Here is a 19,569-nt window from a genome sequence, read left to right on the forward strand (position 1 = left end):
TTCCCCTCAGGTGACCGTGATGGCGGCAGCCATGTTGAATCACCAAGGGTCTGACATCGTGGTATTTGGGACTGTCTTGAGACGCCCGAAGAGGACTTGGGTCGCTCTTAGTTGGTGGGGAGTGAGTTCTGCCCACCACTGGGATATCCAGCTGGCAGAGAAATGGAGGTTCCGTTCTCCCCAGAGTTTGTCTTGCTCTTGCACAGAGCTTACCTTTTATAGAGGTCACAGCCTGCTTCTGGATGCTGTTGGACCTTTTGTGGACCCTCTGGCGGTTGCAACCGGTTTGTGAGCCAAAGCAGCCACGTTTGTGCTCCATTTCTGATTTGGGGTTTCCTGCGCCTTTGTCCCCAGCCCTCTTGGAGGGGGATTTGGCGCTTCCATTGATATCCTCCCTGAGGAAATGGTAAAAAACTTTTGTTCCTGCAGTAAAGAAAATCCTTCTTCCCTTCCCGTCTTCCTCCCTGCAGGTCTCACTTACAGGATCCTGCTACCAGCAGCGATTCACAGTAAGAGACTGTTTCCATGGCCTTCCTCCTGTCACGTCCCGCCCTCTACTGCAACTTCCTGTTTAGCGTCAAAACAGGAAGTTGCAGTAAAAGAGGGCGGGACGCACCAGAAGGAAAAGCCACAGAGACAGGCTCTGACTGTGAGGTCGCTGACAGCTGCAAGAACCCAAGGAGGTTAGATTAAAACAGGTGACGAGCTGCTTCATCCATGTTGTTGTTAGCATTTTTATTTAATCTCACTTATAATTTTAAACATGGTGGCTTGTGCAGCATACAGATGTACACAGAGGGAAGTATAATATTGTAATAAATGCACTTAATATTGTTCACTCTGCATCACTGTATTTCCAATTTTGGCACAGTATACGTCAACACAAGGACAAAATATAAGAAAACCAGTGGACTGCATTTGGGGCTTATAGCCCATTTAGTTCTGTTTAAACAAATGAGAGATCTGCATTAAAGAAGATATTTATTTTTATTATTTTGACGTATGAAAACCGCTTGTCCCGGAAACTTGCTCAAAACAGAATAATTTGTACAAAAGAAATGAGGTGAAGGTGTGATTCCATGTGTCTCAATGAAAGGAGATTTAATTTTACTTCCATTCTTTATAACACCAGGCTTCCCAAGGCAGATTACAACAGTAAGATGAACCCATCTTTAAACAGGATATCCTCACTGAAATTTAGCTGTATATTACTGTTTGAAGCTATTTTAATGATATTCCGTTTTTATTTCATGATATTTATATCTACATATGGGAAGTTTTCAAATTAAAAAGCTGTCGAATATGTTAAAAAAAATCTTTTGTCCTCCACCTTTTAAAGCACTGTCTATCCAACTAGATCAACGTTTGACTTTTTACAGATGGACCACGCAGATAGCATGGAGGAGGGACTCCCCCCCCCCCCCGGCTCTTTATTTTTCAGTGCTCACTCAAAATAAGTTTGCACGCAGTAGGTCGCTCCTTAGCGGGAGCACTGTTTAGGACTGCAAGCTTGAATCTGCCTTAAAAGATTTCCTTTGAGATCTGTGAGCTGTGGTATGTAGCTCTTATGCGGCCCGCAGTTGCCTTTCCTGGGTGCAGCAGGCGGTAGATGCTGTCCTGGAAGCCAGGGCACAGCCCCCCTCAGAATTCCCGGATGTGGAAGCTGGTGTGGCCTATTTGGTGAATGCTTCGTATGACTTGGTTCGGTCATCAACCAAACAGATAGCCATGGCTGTGGTGGCAACCATGTGTGGTAGCTGCGACATTGGTCAGTGAATGCAGCATCCAAGCAGCAATTGGTGAGGCTGCTGTTTAAGGGGAAGCTCCTGTTCAGGGAGGACTTGGAGAGCACTGAATTAATGATTTTATGGTAAGAATACTGAAAGGAAACTTTAAGACAGTCTAGAAACGTAAGACCTTTGAAGTCAAAATGATGAAATATTTTGACACCCACCAGAATGGAAACAAAGATCTGAGCTTTCTATCCAAGCTTCACATTTTATTAAAGATTACTATACTCCCTATCAGAATCTAGGCAGTTACATTCTAAAAAGTACATCTTAGCTATTAAACAGACACATAATACTACAAACATGAAAAGGGAAAGCAGAGGGGGGAAGGGCAGGGAGCTGCTGAAATCTTGAGCAGTCAGACAGGGTCATTCTCACTGTCTCTGCATAGAGGAGGAAAGGGTGGTTAAGAGAATTAATCCGAGAATAAGAAGGTCTTCAGGTCAATTTTATTTATTTATTTATTTATTTATTTGCATTTGTATCCCACATTTTCCCACCTATTTGCGGGCTCCGTGTGGCTTACAATACATTGTAAATGATGGAAATACAGTTTCTTACAATACGATTATGGGTTATATTGTGAATAGATTAGGAAGACAGAGTCAGATCAGTCGCCTTTGGAGCGTAGAAATAAAGGATATGGTGTAGGGGAATAACTACACTGATCGAATAATAGCAAGTGAGCGATGGGGTAGGACAGTTTTTATCTGTGGTAGATATTGAATGGGAGAGAGTACTGGGACGTGGGGTAATATCTTGAGGCATTGTTATGAAACTTTTGTTTTGAACTGTTTGAAAGGAGGTTTGATTGGTGGAGCTATAGTGGTAGTTTGTTCTACTGTTCCGATCTCTGTACGGAAAAAATAGCTTTTTGAGTGTGTTCATGCCTGATGTCACGAAAAGATGGAACAACCAACAGATTTTGGGACAATGAATGAAGACATCTCTGAGAAGTATATGGAATCAATAACTTGTGACAAATAGAGCAGTTCATTGGATTGTTGGATTGTGTATGCCAGAACTAAAATTTTATAGATGTCACAATGAAGAAATTGGAGCCAGTGTGCAATTTTTAGAAGAGGAGTAACATGGTTGTATTTCTTTTTTAGGGTAATCAATTTTATAGCTGTATTTTGAATCATTTGTAAACATGTAATGTCTGTGGTTCTAAGACCTAAGAATAATGAATTGCAGTAATCTAATTTTGAGATCACGAGTGAACAAGAATATTGATTGCTGAGGAATCTAGAAAAGTGCGAATAGAACGAATCTGCCTAAGTTTGTAAAAGCAGCTCTTGGTCACAGCTGAGATTGGTGACAAAATGAAAAGGTTTCATCTAAATAAACACCCAGAATTTTGGCATTGTTAACTTGAGCAATAGATATAGAGTCGAGGAGAGTAGGGAGGGGAAGAGTACTATTCAGTGTGTTTGAGAAAAGAATATATTTTGATTTTTCTCAGGATTAAGGACAAGTTTATTTTCCTGTAGCCAGTTTATTTGAACAAGGTTAGTGTTTAGGGAATGGATCATTTGGCTGTTTGCAGGATCTACATAGTGTACGAGTTGTATGTCAGCATACATGAATGCTATGAATTCCAATGATTGTGCAAGTGTCAAAAGTGGGGCTAAGAAATATTAATAGCAGGGGTTGCGAGGATTGATCCTTGAGGGATCCCAGAATCAAGGGAGAATGACTTGGACTTTTGGTCCTGATATAATACCGTATATGGATGATTTCGAGAGATGTGACTTAAACCAGACTATAAACCATAAAATTCTACTGCTTTGTCACTCTTATCAGCCATTCATCTCTCCCTGTTTCTCACCTAACCCACCCCACCCTCTTCTTGTGAGACTGTCATTGGAATTCTTTTGTGTTTCACTTATATATTCTGATATGTCAACATTTGCTTATTTCTGATCTGAAGAAGGATTACATTCGAAAGTTAATCAAAAAACGTATTAAGTTACTTTTTTATTGGACTATCATTTTATTTTCTATGTTTTGTTTATTTCTGTTTATTAGATTTAAAAGTGGACTAACATGCAGTGGCATAGCAGGGGGGGCTGCCACCTGGGGCGGGGCGGTTCGCCGTTGCACCCCCCCCCCCCGGGTGCAGCACGATGACATCCCCCCCTTGGCGCATCGACATCCTCCGACCAGCTCCCGCACCCTACCTTTAAAAAGAATGTCAGAATCCGAGGCAAGGCGCAGCCCCTCGCGCCTGCCCTGCACGTAAAAGAAATGTGGACCGTCAGGCCTTCTCTCGCTCTGTCTGTCCCGCCCTTGCGGAAATAGGAAGTTGCGTCAGCGGAGGGCAGGACAGATAGAGCGAGGGAAGGCCCGACAGTCCACATTCCTTTTACGTGCAGGGCAGGCGCAAGGCGCTGCGCCTCGCCTCGGATTCCGATATTCTTTTTAAAGGTAGGGTACAGGAGCTGGTCGGGGGGTGTCGATGCGCTGAGGGGGGGAGCTGGCAGGGAGCACCCCCCCCTGAGCTGACACCCGGGGCAGACTGCCCCTCCTGCCCCCCCCTTGCTACGCCACTGCTAGCATGGCTACCACACTACTTTACCAAATATAGTGCAAATCTGCTAATATGAGCATCTGTTCTCACCTTTTTTGTGTTTTTATAATCGTGCCGTTTGAAAAAAAAAAATAGGAGTGCTGGGAGAGTGATGGTAATGCTATTTTCTTAGTAATACTGATTTTAGATTAGCCACACTCTTTTTAGTGAGGTATTATGCCTTCCTTCATTTTTTATCTAATATTGTGGGTTGTATGTAAGTTAAAAAAAAATGTATTGAGCAGTGCTGTGATCTGTGTTCCCAGCACAGACATCCCTTATAGCTAATACTCCCTCATCTGGGTCAGATTCACTATGAGCTGCTGCTGGATAGAAGGAAGATATGTTTGTGATGTTTGATTCTTTGAATTCATTTTACCAGCTACAGCAAGGGTTGCTGCTCTAATTTATTTTATTTTTCTATTGGGGGATTGTTCTATAATAGTAAACTTTCAACAACCACTTTTTATTTGCTCTCAGCTTTTAACCATTAGGTGACACACCTTGGGCATATGAGTCTTTATTTCACCTCCTTTTATCTGTATGTATGCTTGTAGTAGCAGCTACTATGATTTCTTGTTGCCTTGTATATGTCCTTGGCTTTAGTCTGTGTTTTATCATTTTGCTACTCCATTTAATTATTTGTTTATTTATATTGTATAGGTTTTTATGATTTATACTAACCTGTTTTTTAAATGTATTTATTAATAGTTCTCATTAGCCCTTGACGCAGCCCTTTAGAGGGCGAAACATGGCCATGCTAGGCTTTTAAGTATCTATTATTTATGCTTTTATGTGGTAAATAAATTTGGACTTTTATTATCATCAGTCTTGGCCGTTTTGGTGCCTTCATCTCAACTTTGTCAACTGAAAAAGACAGTGACGTTACACTTCTTAGTGAGGTATAAGTAGTTTGCTCTCTCTACCCTTGGATAGGGGAATTGGCCTTTACTTGTTTTCAGAGCCCTGCTCCTACTCCCACTGCCCCAAAGCCCAGATAGGGGACAGGTCCTGAATCTTGAAGAAAACTTCTCTTTGTTTATCCTCAGTTGGCAGATGCATTTCTCTGTTTCTCTCCTGTACCTCCATAAGGGCCTTTTCCAACCCATCAAGTGGATATAGGGTCTCTATAAGAACAATGCCTGTAATCAGTGATAAATGGGGTATTTAAACAGGCAGATATGACTGTAAGGCTCATCCAGATTTACTTCCTCTCACAGTTCAGACTCTACTTCATCCCAGGTTTTGTTTTCACTTTGCAGATAAGGATCCTCTTCGCTTATCTGATGTTTTCTTGAATTCTCTTTATTGTTTTTTGCTTGAATTTTGAAACCTTCTTCATCCTTAAGCCTACTTTAGGTTTTAACTACTTGGGATTTTACCACCTTTTACTCTTCCATAGAAAGAATAATTATATATACAATAGCAGTAGCACCCAACTTGCAAAGGGCAGGCAGACATGCAGGGCCAGCCCAAACATATTGGACACCTTAAATGTACCTTCAGCCATGCTCCCCCCCCCCCCCCCCACCTCCTTCTGGGCCAGCCCAAAGGTTAAAGAAGCATTGCAAGCACAGACCTGCCCCTGTAGACAGGAAGCCTATCTTTGAGGGTGATGGGACAGAGCGCTGCTTCAGCATAGGTCTGTGTTATTACAGGGCCCATGCAGTGCTGATGCTTTTGTTTTTACGTGATGCTTGCTTAATTTTCTAGCTGGCCAGGGAGTGAGAAAGGGAGCATGGGAGGCCTCTCATATGCACCAGAGCAGCACTGCCACCACTAAACCCTCCCCTCCCCCACAAATTCTGCCACCTTATGCAGATGCCTAGAGCAGGGGGACTGCAGGAACTGAAAAGCCATGGGAGCTGGGGAGGGGATAGAAGGAACAGAAAGACATAGAATGCCCTGGTGGGGAGAGAGAGTGTGCATGTGTGTGTGGGAGGTGTCAGGGAAGGAGAGAGAGTACCTGGCTCAGGTTGGAAAGGTTTTTTTGGGAGGGAGGAATGCTGAGACCACTATATGTTTTGGGGTGCCTGTTATATAACTTATGCAGGTGATTTGGACCTGACTGGATTGCCAGTTCATGAGCCACATGCTTTACTTTTATATCTGCTGTTTTCTATTTTATTACACTTTTAAATTTGGCCAGTTTGTGCAAGTTTTTAAAATGTTGCTTTGCTTTATTCCAGATGTAAGGAGGCTTCGTGCTGCATCAACAGGTGTGATGGTTCGTTTGCGACCCCTCTACTTTCTGGTGGCATCTGGTGGGGGGTACACAGGTTACAGGCAATATGAGAAGTATAAGGACCACCAACTGGAAAGGCAGGGCATAGAGGTGCCTCCCAAGCTTGCAAAACCACTGGAGGTAGGAATAAAGTGAGAACAGTGGTGTGTAAGAAACTGCTGAATAAAGTATCAGAAGTGTTGGCAGCCCTCTCTCCCACCGACTAGCTGAGGTTTGGAATAAGAAGAGTTTCTCTGTAAATTGTGTTCATTCGAATCTATTTTTATTGCCTTCCATATGCCCCTGGTGTTCCTTTTTCCCCAGTTCTGGGCTCAGCAGTTTCTTCCTGCTGCTTTGTGCTTCCAGTTCTTTGGAACTGGCCTCTATTTGGCTGCAGTGCCATGAGCTTTCATTCACTACTATCCAGGCCTATTTCTCTATTTTATAACTCGCCTCTTAGCCTATCTGTGTAGACTGCAGGATCCATGTGAAACCTTAGGGGGCAGCATTAGATGTTGCCACTCAGCGATGATTGAGCTACCTCACTTCTGCAGCACCTATCTCCTAGAAAGTAGAATATGAGCAAATGTCTTAGCATGGCAGGTGCACAACAGTTGCTACTGAGACATAAGGCTGGCCATGCTGTTTCTGACAAGAGCGTGAAAACCAAAAGGAAGTAGTAAAGATTTCACACTGGGATTGTTTAAGAATGCTGAGGTTTTCTGCTTGTCCAGGGAGTTTTCTGAAGGATCAGTTATGCATGTTCCCTCAAATATTTCTGTCTTTCCATTTCCACAACAATTCAAAACTATTCATTCATATTTTACATTAGGAAGTTATTTGCAGAGCTGATGATATTAGCACAGAGAGAAGCTATGATGTTGTAGACTTTGTTCTTTCATCCCTGTCATCATTTTAGTGTTCTTCTCCAGCAGATTAGAGCTGATCTTTTTATATTCCCATGAAAACTAGGCAGGAAGAGCCCTCTGCAGGGTAGTAGGGCAAGCGCTGAAGATGGACTGCTGTAAGTCATACCTGCAGAGAATCCACATGCATTCTTTTACTGCCTTACCACAGTATCTTAGAGCAGAAAATAGCTTTAAAAACTTAGTTTATGTTTAAACTGTTTTATTAACGATTATCACAATACAAAGTAATGTAGAATATGCATATAGCATTGCTTGATATACAAACAGCATTCTTGCAACATATTCAACTTCGCCAAACACTTTTCATCCCCCATTTTTCTCCCCCCTCCCCTCTTAACGATTCCTTGGCCCATGTTAACATTAGATTTTAAATGACTCATGTTCCTAATATCATACACTTGAATACTTCATTAGGTAAGATAGTGCTTATCACAAATATCAGAAAATGAAACATTAAAGCTCTAGAGCACTGCCAGGCTTTAGCCATATACATCACACTCAACCCCTCCAGCCCCCCACCCAGTCCCTCCTCCCCCTTGCAAGCAGATCCACTCTAGACTAATTTGCTACTACATGGTGCCCTAACTCTCCAATATACCGCTATTTATCAGGCATTGACAAGCAGACTACGTCCCCTTGGGCTGAGTATTTGCAGATATGGTGTCCAAATCTGTAGAAAGCGCACTCTACGTTTAGGCTATTGTTTTGAATCCCTAGCCTCCCAAGAGGCCAGAAGATGCACCTGATTGCGCCAATGCCAGTAAGCTGGTCCTTCCGATGAGACCCAGTATTGCATAATGCATTTCCGCGCTACCAAGCTCAGCTTCCTGCATAACATTATAGCAGGGGCGCCTAATGGAGCAAACGCTCTTGGTTGATCCAACAGAAACTGCCGCTCCGTTCCTTGAACTCTGTTCCCCAATCGAATCAAAAACCCTCTTACCCTCTGCCAAAACATGCGCACCTTGGGGCATTGCCATAATGCATGATATAACGAGCTGGGACCCCCTCCGCATTTAGAACACCCCGAGTTGTCCGGCCCCAACATATGAGCCAATTGTGTTCTAGACATATACCCCCGTAGGACCACTCTATAACCACACTCCCTCAGCCTCTCATCTGTTACCAATGCCCGGATGCCCTTCAAGGTGGCTGACACATCCCATGTTGCCAGGGAGGTCCCCAGATCTTGTTCCCATTTTCGCTTAAGATCAACATATTGCCTCTGGGACTTACGCCTAGCCAGTGCCCCATACAATGCTGATACAGATTGTTTCTCTATCTGTAACTCCTCAAAAAAAACCCTTAGCAGCTCCCCCATCCGCCCTCTCAGGGGTACTTGGCTCAAGGATTTCACATAGTGTCGGACCTGTGCATAGGCAAATCTATTTCCCCAAGCTGATCCCACTTTATCTTGAATGGCGTCAAATGTTATCATTTCCCCATTGTCCAATAATAGGTGTTCCAATCTTGTGATGCCCAGCCCTTGCCATCTGCCAAATGTCGGGTTATCTATCCCTGCTTCAAAAACAGGATTGCCTACGATTGGGATTTGTAAAAACTTAGTTTAAAAAAAAACATATTTTCTTTGGCTTTCAGTGATTATTAATGATGATGCTTCATGGATCAGTTAGAAAAACTGGACTTTCTGCTGTAGCCTGTTTTCTTAACGTTCCTTTAATCTGATGCTCTATAAGTATTTTATTTGCCTCCATCTTGACTCGTATTGCTATAAACCACTTTGATTTTGTCTGGAAGATTGGTATAGCAAATTTGAAAATAAACATATACAGTGGGGGAAATAAGTATTTGATCCCTTGCTGATTTTGTAAGTTTGCCCACTGACAAAGACATGAGCAGCCCATAATTGAAGGGTAGGTTATTGGTAACAGTGAGAGATAGCACATCACAAATTAAATCCGGAAAATCACATTGTAGAAAGTATATGAATTTATTTGCATTCTGCAGAGGGAAATAAGTATTTGATCCCTCTGGCAAACAAGACCTAATACTTGGTGGCAAAACCCTTGTTGGCAAGCACAGCGGTCAGACGTCTTCTGTAGTTGATGATGAGGTTTGCACACATGTCAGGAGGAATTTTGGTCCACTCCTCTTTGCAGATCATCTCTAAATCATTAAGAGTTCTGGGCTGTCGCTTGGCAACTCGCAGCTTCAGCTCCCTCCATAAGTTTTCAATGGGATTAAGGTCTGGTGACTGGCTAGGCCACTCCATGACCCTAATGTGTTGCCTTGGCTGTATGTTTTGGGTCATTGTCGTGCTGGAAGACCTAGCCACGACCCATTTTTAAGGCCCTGGCGGAGGAAAGGAGGTTGTCACTCAGAATTGTACGGTACATGGCCCCATCCATTCTCCCATTGATGAGGTGAAGTAGTCCTGTGCCCTTAGCAGAGAAACACCCCCAAAACATAACATTTCCACTCCATGCTTGACAGTGGGGACGGTGTTCTTTGGGTCATAGGCAGCATTTCTCTTCCTCCAAACACGGCGAGTTGAGTTCATGCCAAAGAGCTCAATTTTTGTCTCATCTGACCACAGCACCTTCTCCCAATCACTCTCGGCATCATCCAGGTGTTCACTGGCAAACTTCAGACGGGCCGTCACATGTGCCTTCCGGAGCAGGGGGACCTTGCGGGCACTGCAGGATTGCAATCCGTTATGTCGTAATGTGTTACCAATGGTTTTCGTGGTGACAGTGGTCCCAGCTGCCTTGAGATCATTGACAAGTTCCCCCCTTGTAGTTGTAGGCTGATTTCTAACCTTCCTCATGATCAAGGATACCCCACGAGGTGAGATTTTGCGTGGAGCCCCAGATCTTTGTCAATTGACAGTCATTTTGTACTTCTTCCATTTTCTTACTATGGCACCAACAGTTGTCTCCTTCTCGCCCAGCGTCTTACTGATGGTTTTGTAGCCCATTCCAGCCCTTGTGCAGGTGTATGATCTTGTCCCTGACATCCTTAGACAGCTCCTTGCTCTTGGCCATTTTGTAGAGGTTAGAGTCTGACTGATTCACTGAGTCTGTGGACAGGTGTCTTTCATACAGGTGACCATTGCCGACAGCTGTCTGTCATGCAGGTAACGAGTTGATTTGGAGCATCTACCTGGTCTGTAGGGGCCAGATCTCTTACTGGTTGGTGGGGGATCAAATACTTATTTCCCTCTGCAGAATGCAAATAAATTCATATACTTTCCACAATGTGATTTTCCGGATTTAATTTGTGATGTGCTATCTCTCACTGTTACCAATAACCTACCCTTCAATTATGGGCTGCTCATGTCTTTGTCAGTGGGCAAACTTACAAAATCAGCAAGGGATCAAATACTTATTTCCCCCACTGTATGGTTGGATTGAATTAGGTTTAGTTTTTTGTTTCTCTTTAAAAAAGGTTTTGTTTTTTTTTTAATTTAAATGATTAGAGGTGTTTTCTTTGGCTAGCACCTGCTTAATCCTGTTGGTCCATTTTAATGACAATCTGTTTTCTGGGCAGTTTTTTTTTTGTATTAGATTGAAGATATGTTCCAATGTGATTCTGTAAGCAATTGCTTGTATGTCTGTTCATTTTTTGGAATTTTAATGAAGACTTAAAAACCCCCCCAACATATATGATTAGCAAAGCATACCAAAAACTATTGTATTCAGAAATCATCTTAAAAATGCTAAACGCAGTGTAGCAGAATGCCCTGAGAAAAGCAGCTTTTCAAGGAATGAAGGTTACAGCAATGGCATGATTTTATACACTTCTAAGAGGCCATTGTAAGTGTAGTAGGCTGTTGGGGGAGAGTAGCAGCATCTTGAATTTATGACACTTTTTGTTGTCAATTGATAGCTAGACAAGTGTTGTACCCAGAGGATGAGAAGGTAGCTTTGTAGGCTATCATGTAATGTAGGATCAGGAAAAATCTGGCTGGATGGAACATTGGCCCAACAGGGGACTGGCTGTCCTGTTTTTTTCTGCTAAATGCTCAGGGATGGCAGTACATAACAGCTTACACAAGTGTGAGATGAACTGTTTATTGATTTTTTTGTGTGTGGAATTTTTTTCTGAATTAAGAGGGGAAAAGTAGGTGTGCTGCCAGTTTGGAGCAGATAAAAGCCAACAGGCTGAAGGAATTCACAGATGAAATGTCACCAAGTCACAAGTGAGCAAGGGCTGCCCAGCTGTAGTATCAATGAAATGGTAAGGGGTCACAGAAGACAGCTCGCCCAATATCCGGCCTGCCTTCTGTCACCGTACAGTAAATAGCTATTTATTTTTGCTTTTACTTAAAGTAATGGTACAGGATTACTTTCTTAGAATGAAAGCCTTTGGTTTTGGTTTTTTCAGGGCTAAATTTTAAGACGTGTTTGTAAGGAGATTTTATCACCGGGATATAATGTAATTCAGTTTTTATTATTATATCCTCTTCTGGTCAAGAGAGGAAGGGCGTCCAATACCAGGAACCTTCATGAGCACCTTCTAAGATTTTGGGGGGGTTATTATGGCTTTATGCACCAGCACTGTAGCTGTAAGTCACAGTGAAGGTCCTCAGCTGAAGCTGACTGACTTACTGCTGTGCAAGGCTAGGCCTTCCTGGCAAGGGAAGCTTAAATACAAGCAGTGTTTCTGATTTCAGACAAAAAGAACTGGGACTGCAGCTCTTCAGTCACCCTGGCCACTTGCACCCACAATAAGAAGTGGGGGGGGTTATCCTTATGTGGTATAATGTGTGTTGAGCCATGTAAAAGCTTTTGAGTAATGCTCCATGAATACTTTGAAAAAATAATTTGTGAAAACATTGGATAACTCCTCTGCTGGACTTTGTTCAATAAAGGCCATAGTCTGTACTTTTTTTTTCTCCTAAGGAAGGCAAACACACAAACAGATGCCTCTGTGGAAAGTCACAAAGGAGTTTTACCATATCTCCGTGGCTAGTTGTGTTTTGTGGCATCCTCTACTATTTCTTTGCTTTTTATTCTCCTAACATGAACTCTAGTGAGTAAGGTTTAGTGGATGAAGTTGAAACCTTTCCCTTTACTCAATTCTCAGCTCTAGTAGTGCTTACTTTCACCTTTGCTTCAATCCTTATTTCTAACAAGTGTGATTGCTCTAACTCTTGGAGACTATCAACTTTTTCTAAAGTGCTGCTAGATGTGGGCCGTGCAGTGCTGATACACATAAGGGACAGCCCTTGTTCTATGGAGACAAAGAGTGTAGGGAATGTATTTATTATGGAGAAGTGGTTACAATTTAAAAGCATTCTCAGAAAGGTAAGGTTTAAACTGGATGTGAATGTGGCCAGAGGGAGAGAGAGAGTATGGTACCCAGACTCTTCCAGCCAGATGGCATAGCAAGGTGAGAAGGGCACAATCATGAATGTCTTTCCACAAATTTTTCTTCTGCTTGCATTTTGCGACAGTGAGAATAAGTGAGATCTCAGTTTTCTTTTCTCTTTGGTGGATACAGTGTACACAGGATAAAGTGCTCTTGAGACCTTGGTATTACTGAGTATATTATGCACAGCCAGTGTGGTGTGCTGTCTGAGATGTCCTAGAAAGTTATGTATTTCTCCCCTCCCCCTTCCTATTACCAAAGGATTTACACTATCAGTGCTGCTCCTGAATGGATGTATATGTCAGCAGGAGAGATTCAGGGAGGGTGGTGACCTGTCTTCCTGCTGCCATGCTTAGCATTTTTGGGCTAGTCCTAATTCTAGCAGTTTAGATTCAGATTTTGGAGAGACCTTTATAATACATTTGTCAGTGCAGAATGAGCTAAAGATGATGTTGCCCTGATATACAAGTAAATTGTAAGTTGGATTGTGCTATTGTAGTTTGTTTTCAAAGCTGTAAAGCAGAAGGAAGGAGGGGCCTGGGTGCCCTAAAACCCTTAAGTTATTTAAAGTATATTTATTATCATCTTTTATTAAAATGTCCTGTGTTAAACTGTGGGAATATCTTAGAGGCAGTCCATTTGGGGTGCAAACCTAGGATGTGTCAAATTAAGTCAGGGTACAGGACTATGTATACAGAGAACAGCAGAAGCAAGCACAGATGCTTGGAGGAAGTGTTTACAAAAATGGGATATGTACGGAAGGGTGACTGACCAGTCCATCCTCATCAGACTCTCGCTATATCTAGCAGTAATGGGTTAGGGATACACTGAACTTCTGTGATATCTCTTATGTGCATTAGCTTAAATATATCTAATCTCTTTGTGATTCCAGTGCTCTGATTTGTCTCACAGGGTCCTATGCTGGTGAGCTTCACTGATTAACTCTGCCTTAAGTGAAAAAGAACAATTTCCCTTTCTTGCTTTAAACCTGCTACCTGGTATTCAGCAAGTGCTTCTTGCTCTTATATTATGAAATTGTGATTGATTAATTCTTCCATGACTTTACACTTCTATCATATTTCCCTTCTGTTGTGTCGCTCCCAAGCTGGAGCCCTGCTCATATAGACATTGTTCTGTACCTTTTAATTCTCTTTCTTGTTCTTTGTACCTTTCCCAGGTGTATTGTATCCTTGGTGGGGGTTGGGTGACAAGTGCACCTTGAACTGGATCATAGAGTGCTTTGCAGATCTATCAGGAGACCCATTTATTGAATTTCTCTTCTAGTAGCTTTGTCAAGGGAAAGCCAATTCTTGTTTCCCCCCCCCCCCCCATTTTGTTTTAGTGGCCTTCTGACACCAGAATACTTTTTACAGCCCTGATTTGCTGCTGATCTTTTTTGACTGGTAATAGCCAAATTAGACCCCTAAATGCAAACACTGAAAAAAATTATGTCATCTCGTGTGCTAATTTGACTTTTCTGTCCTAAACTTGTCTCCCACTGTACTGCACACCACCGTCAATTTGTGTGATCTTTTTTTTTTCTTGTCTGCTTTGCTTGTGACAGTCCAGAGTCATTTTATATAATTTGCAGACTTTACCACTTGGTTTCTGGTCTCAGAAAAGATCTTTTGGGAGACCTTTGTGAAAAATGGCCACTCAGTTCCATCTATCCTTTTCTCTCTTTCAATTACCTCTGATGCCATTACATCTTGGTGCAGGACTTTATCAAAAACTTTTTTTTTAATTCATTTAAAATATGTTGTTTGGTTTCCCCTTATCCAGTGCTTTAATCTCAGTGGAGATTTGAGAGGAACTTAACTATCTTGCATTTTGGAAGTCAGCCAAAGCCAATTTGTAGTAGAGGAGCTGCACAGAACGGGTGTATTCTATAACAACGCACATAGATTTTCGAAACGTCCACGCCTGCCCATGGCTATGTCCCCTTTTCAAGTATGTGACTTAGAATTTATGTGCACCACATTACAGAATACACTTAGCGAGTTGTGTGTATAAATCTTAATGCCAATTAGTGCTGATAATTGTTAACTTCCCATTGACAGCGCTAATTAGCTAGTTAACCAATTACGTTACGATAATTGTTATAGAATGCGCTTCGATATCCGTGTAGAAATTAAGGTGCGATATATAGAATCCTGCTCCTATTAGTTGGTAATATGTGACCATCTCTGGGAAAAGGGGATTAAAGTCACCAGAAACAAAAAAAAAAGAGACTTTAATGAATTCTGTTAAAGCAAACAATTAGTAATACAACAGTCCAAATCCCATCCTTTTATGTGGAAAAAAAATTAAAAAGATACAGAAGCTCACTAACTTTTTGCAGACTGCTTATGGACCCTTGACATAGAAAATCGGTCATTTTCAATGTTTGGATCTGCTCCTTTAGTCATCTTTTCCCAAAGACAGTCACATATTAGGATCTGGATCATGGAGAAGCTTTGCTTTGTCTGATGTTTGTGTCTTCAAGCAGAATTAGATTGTTTGATAACCATTTGCAGTTTACCTGGGACACAGTGAGGTGGACTGTTATTTGAGGGGTGCTGAAGCTGCATTTTTTTCTCTAGAATTTTATGTAACAGTGTTTTTAGGAATTGGTTGTGATGTTTTTATTGTTAAATTGGGATTGGGATGGAGAATTTTGCCATGTTCTTATGATTGTGTGTGTGTGGGGGGAAGCAATTTATTTTTGGTTGTATGATAATATTTTATTTTAGAGATACCAGGTACGTACATATTGTACTATTAAAAGTGTTCATGGTTGTAGAGGATGAAGAGGTTTAATAATGTTGTGATTAGGATAGGTGCCAAATGGACATAGAGAGGCATATTTTCAAAGCAGTTTGGGAGGCTAAGTTCCATAGGTTTCTATGGAACTTTGGGAGGCTAAGTGCTTTGAAAATGAGCCTCATAGTGTACCGGTGTTTTATTGTACTTTGCTTTGGAAATTCTATAACTAAAACTGAAAATTAGATATGATAAACGAATATAGTCCAACAGAGCAGGTTCAAGTGGTATCAATAAAATATAAGAGCAGCCTGTATTTTATATTCTTAATTTTGCAATAATTTAATTTTTTTCAATGTTTTTCTGGTTGCCTCCTTTACTCAACCATTTGATGATAATTAAATTGTATTAGAGGAGCATTTCAAGCAGACCTGTAAAATGCAATCAGAGAATTAATAATTTATTGGTCAGTTCCTTGAAGCACAGCCAGAGCTCAGCGTTTTGCACAGTAACGCTCAAACACCAGAGAGAGAGGGGGGGGGCCCGACACCAGAGTGGGTGTATCTCTGTCACAAACACACACTCTCTCTCTCTCACAGTTAATGTCTTCTTCTCTCTCACTCTCACACACTCTATGTCTCACACTGTATCACATTCACTCTCTAGGTGTCACACAGTCACGCACACACTCTCTTGGTCTCATACACTCAGTCTCACAGAGAGTCTGTGTCTCACACACACTCTCTCTCTCGCACACAATGTATCTGTGTGAAACACACTCTCTCTCTCTCACACTGTCTCTCACATACGCACTTGCACACACTCTCATTCTCACAAACACACTCAAACCCAAACTCACTCTCTCTCACACACACACACTTGCACATTCACTCTCTCTCTCACACACAGTCACTCTCACATACACTCTCTCAAACATACACAGTCCGAGTAAAACCTTGCTAGTGCCCGTTTCATTTGTATCAGAAACGGGCCTTTTTTTACTAGTGTTTTATATAATTTACTTTGTAAACTGCTTTGTTCTGAACAAGTTAAGCAGTATATTAGATATAATAAACATACTTTGCTGTTAAACTACATATGTTAATTTTTTTAACCATTATGTCTTTTGATTGGTGTCTTGAAGACATAATATGAGAGGAACTTATCAGTTGCTTGATATCTGCAGGGTTTCAAAAATCCACTTGGCTACTCACTTGAAATATCCCCTATTGGGGCCTCAGGGTGTGGATGGTGGAAGAGAGGAGAGCAGTGAACTGAGGGAGAAAAATAATACATATGCATTGCTACAGAGTGCCACCCCGCCCAATATTTATTTATTTGCTGCATTTGTATCCCACATTTTCCCACCTATTTGCAGGCTCAATGTGGCTTACAGTGTTCCTTCATGGCATTTGCCATTCCAGAGTAAAAAGGTACAGTTGATATTAAATAGAGTACATGGATTACATAATAGATTGTGATTAATATAATGGATCGTCATTACAGAGTAAAAGAGACAATTGGTATAACCTAAAGAATATTGATGACCTGGAAGATTAAATAGATAGATTAATAGTACGTCATTTCAGAGTATAGATGCAATTTGTATACTACAGAGAATATAGATGATCTACAAGAACTAAGCAATAAGCATAAGGAAAAAACATTTTGGATCTCAGTAAGAGGTGATGTATTACAGTTCCTGTTATGGGTCATTGTGGTATGCTTTGTTGAAGAGATAGGTCTTCAGTGATTTGCGAAAATTGATTAGATTGTAAATTATTTTCAGGTCCATTGGTAATGTATTCCATAGCTGCGTGCTCATATAGGAGAAGCTAGATGCATGTGTTAGTTTGTATTTTAGTCCTCTACAACTGGGGAAGTGAAGATTTAGGAATGTGCGTGCTGATCTTTTAGCATTTCTGGATGGCAAGTCGATAAGGTCTGTCATATAAGCCGGAGCATCTCCGTGGATGATTTTGTGAACCAGCGTACAGACCTTAAATGTAATGCGTTCTTTAAGTGGAAGCCAATGTAACTTTCCTCTTTGCCACACCAACCAGAACCAGATCAGACATGTAAGCTGGTTTGGTTGGGGCTGTGGGTCTCGTGGCAGTAGTGGATCTCATGGCAGCTCCTTCCTCCTTCACAAAGGGGCTGGGCCATGTGATTCCAACCCACTCAGTTTGAACCATGGAGTTCTGTGTCTGTGGAGCCCTGTAAGGTTCAAATTGAGCAGTGTGGAATTGTGCGGCCTGGACCCTCTGCAAAGGAGGAAGGAGCTGCCACGAGACATGCTGCTACAGCCAGATCTGCAGCTCCAGCCAGAACATGTTATAGGCGCTAGCCCAAGGATAGGATTTGAAGGTGGGAGGGGGGACAAAGAAGAAAGGGGAGTAGAGCAGAAGATAGATAAGCCTTAGGGTATTGGGGGACAGTGACCAATCTAGGTCACAAGTAGCCAGCAGTTCCCAAAAAGCAGTGGCTCTCCCAGGTTTATCTGGCTAATGGTCTTTTGTGGACTTTTTCTCCAGGAACTTGTTCAAATTTCTTTTCCACTCTGCTATGTTAATCACCTTGATACATCCTTTGGTAACAGATTCCACAGCTTAATTATACACTGCATTCAAAAGGACATTCTATGATCTGTTTTCAGTCTGCTGGTTATTAATGTTGTGGAGTGTCTTTCTGTTTGACAGATTAAACAACTGTCCCCTATTTAATGGATCCATCCTATTCATGAAAAATTTCTATCATATATATTCTGACATCTTTTCTCCAAAAGGTGTTCCGTTCATGTTATCATTTTTGGCACTTTTCTCTGTGCCTTTTCTAGTTTCACTATGGGGCTCATTTTCAAAGTACTTAGACTTACAAAGATCCATAGGTTACTGTGGAACTTTGTAAGTATAAGTGCTTTGAAAATATGCCTCTGTCTTTTATGAGGTAGGGCAACGAGAACTGTACATAGTACTGAGGGTGTAGTTGTATCAGGGATCTATACAGAGGCATAATTATATTCTCTCTTTTCGTGTTCACTTCTTTTCAAATAATTTCTAATGTTCTACTTGCTGTTTTTAATAGCTTAAATCTCCCAGATGCACTTTATCTCTAGTCAAGGTATTTATGTTCTAAAGTGTGTAGGGCCCAGTAATTTGTAGGAGGTCTCTAGCAGGTTTCAGTTCTTTTGAAGACTTCTGAGGTAGGGGATAGAATGGCCAAATCACCTGCATACTGATGATAATTTTCAAATAGTAGATGTGTGAATCATTAGTGTCTAGGAGTTAATAAGACTGCTTAGAGAATTAATTGCCAGACAAAACAAGTTTGTTTGTTTTTTAATACAGGGAATTTCTCTGAAATATTCCTTGCTGGTCCTTGATATTAGGAATTACAAATTGTCCATCTTCATAATTCAGGTGGAGTCTAAGGAGTCTAATCTGCTTTGTTCATGGTGAACTTGATATATTTAATCATCTATATATCGGGATGCTGTATAAGGCTTCCTTATATTTAATTCATATTTACTCTGTTTGAATTTTTTTTCTTGGCTAAAATCTCATATATCTGCAAATTTGCCAGGTGATTATCACTGGATTGTGGAAACTTTACTGCTGAATTTTTCAAATTTTGCCTCAAGATACTGGGGGCTCTGCATATGTTCCTTTTTTTTTCTTGTCTGTTTTTTTGTTGTGATAGGATCTACATGTTCATATATTCTGTTAGCATCTATTACTGTGAACAGCTTATGAATTGTAGGTAGACAAGTTTTTGGCTGATGTTTTTCGGAGACATTAACTTAGGTCTTTCTTTGGGGGGAAAAAAGTGTTCTTCCTGTTATGAATCACTGTGGAATTCTAGTTCTGTCAGTTGAATTTTACAGTTGGCCAGGTCTTAGTCGAGAAATGCCTGAGTCAAAATTTGGACACTCCTTCAAGACCAGGGTGCTTCTTAATATGGTTCCTCCTCATGAGGGTT

General features: G+C 41.4%; 1 protein-coding gene across 4 annotated transcripts in view; it reads left to right on the top strand.

Moving 5' to 3' along the window:
- PISD (phosphatidylserine decarboxylase) overlaps positions 1-19,569 on the top strand; it is a 107,538-nt gene that overhangs the window by 12,825 nt on the left and 75,144 nt on the right. For 2 of the 4 annotated variants that reach the window (XM_030217601.1, XM_030217603.1), the window contains one exon: positions 6,552-6,727. In XM_030217601.1, coding sequence (XP_030073461.1) covers positions 6,552-6,727 — 176 coding nt within the window. Of the gene's footprint in view, positions 1-6,551; positions 6,728-11,687; positions 11,716-19,569 lie in introns of those variants that run through there. The other 2 variants (XM_030217604.1, XM_030217602.1) reach the window with 2 other exon arrangements.

Source organism: Microcaecilia unicolor, chromosome 11 (genome assembly GCF_901765095.1).
Source record: "Microcaecilia unicolor chromosome 11, aMicUni1.1, whole genome shotgun sequence".
In the NCBI taxonomy this organism is placed as follows: Eukaryota; Metazoa; Chordata; class Amphibia; order Gymnophiona; family Siphonopidae; genus Microcaecilia; species Microcaecilia unicolor.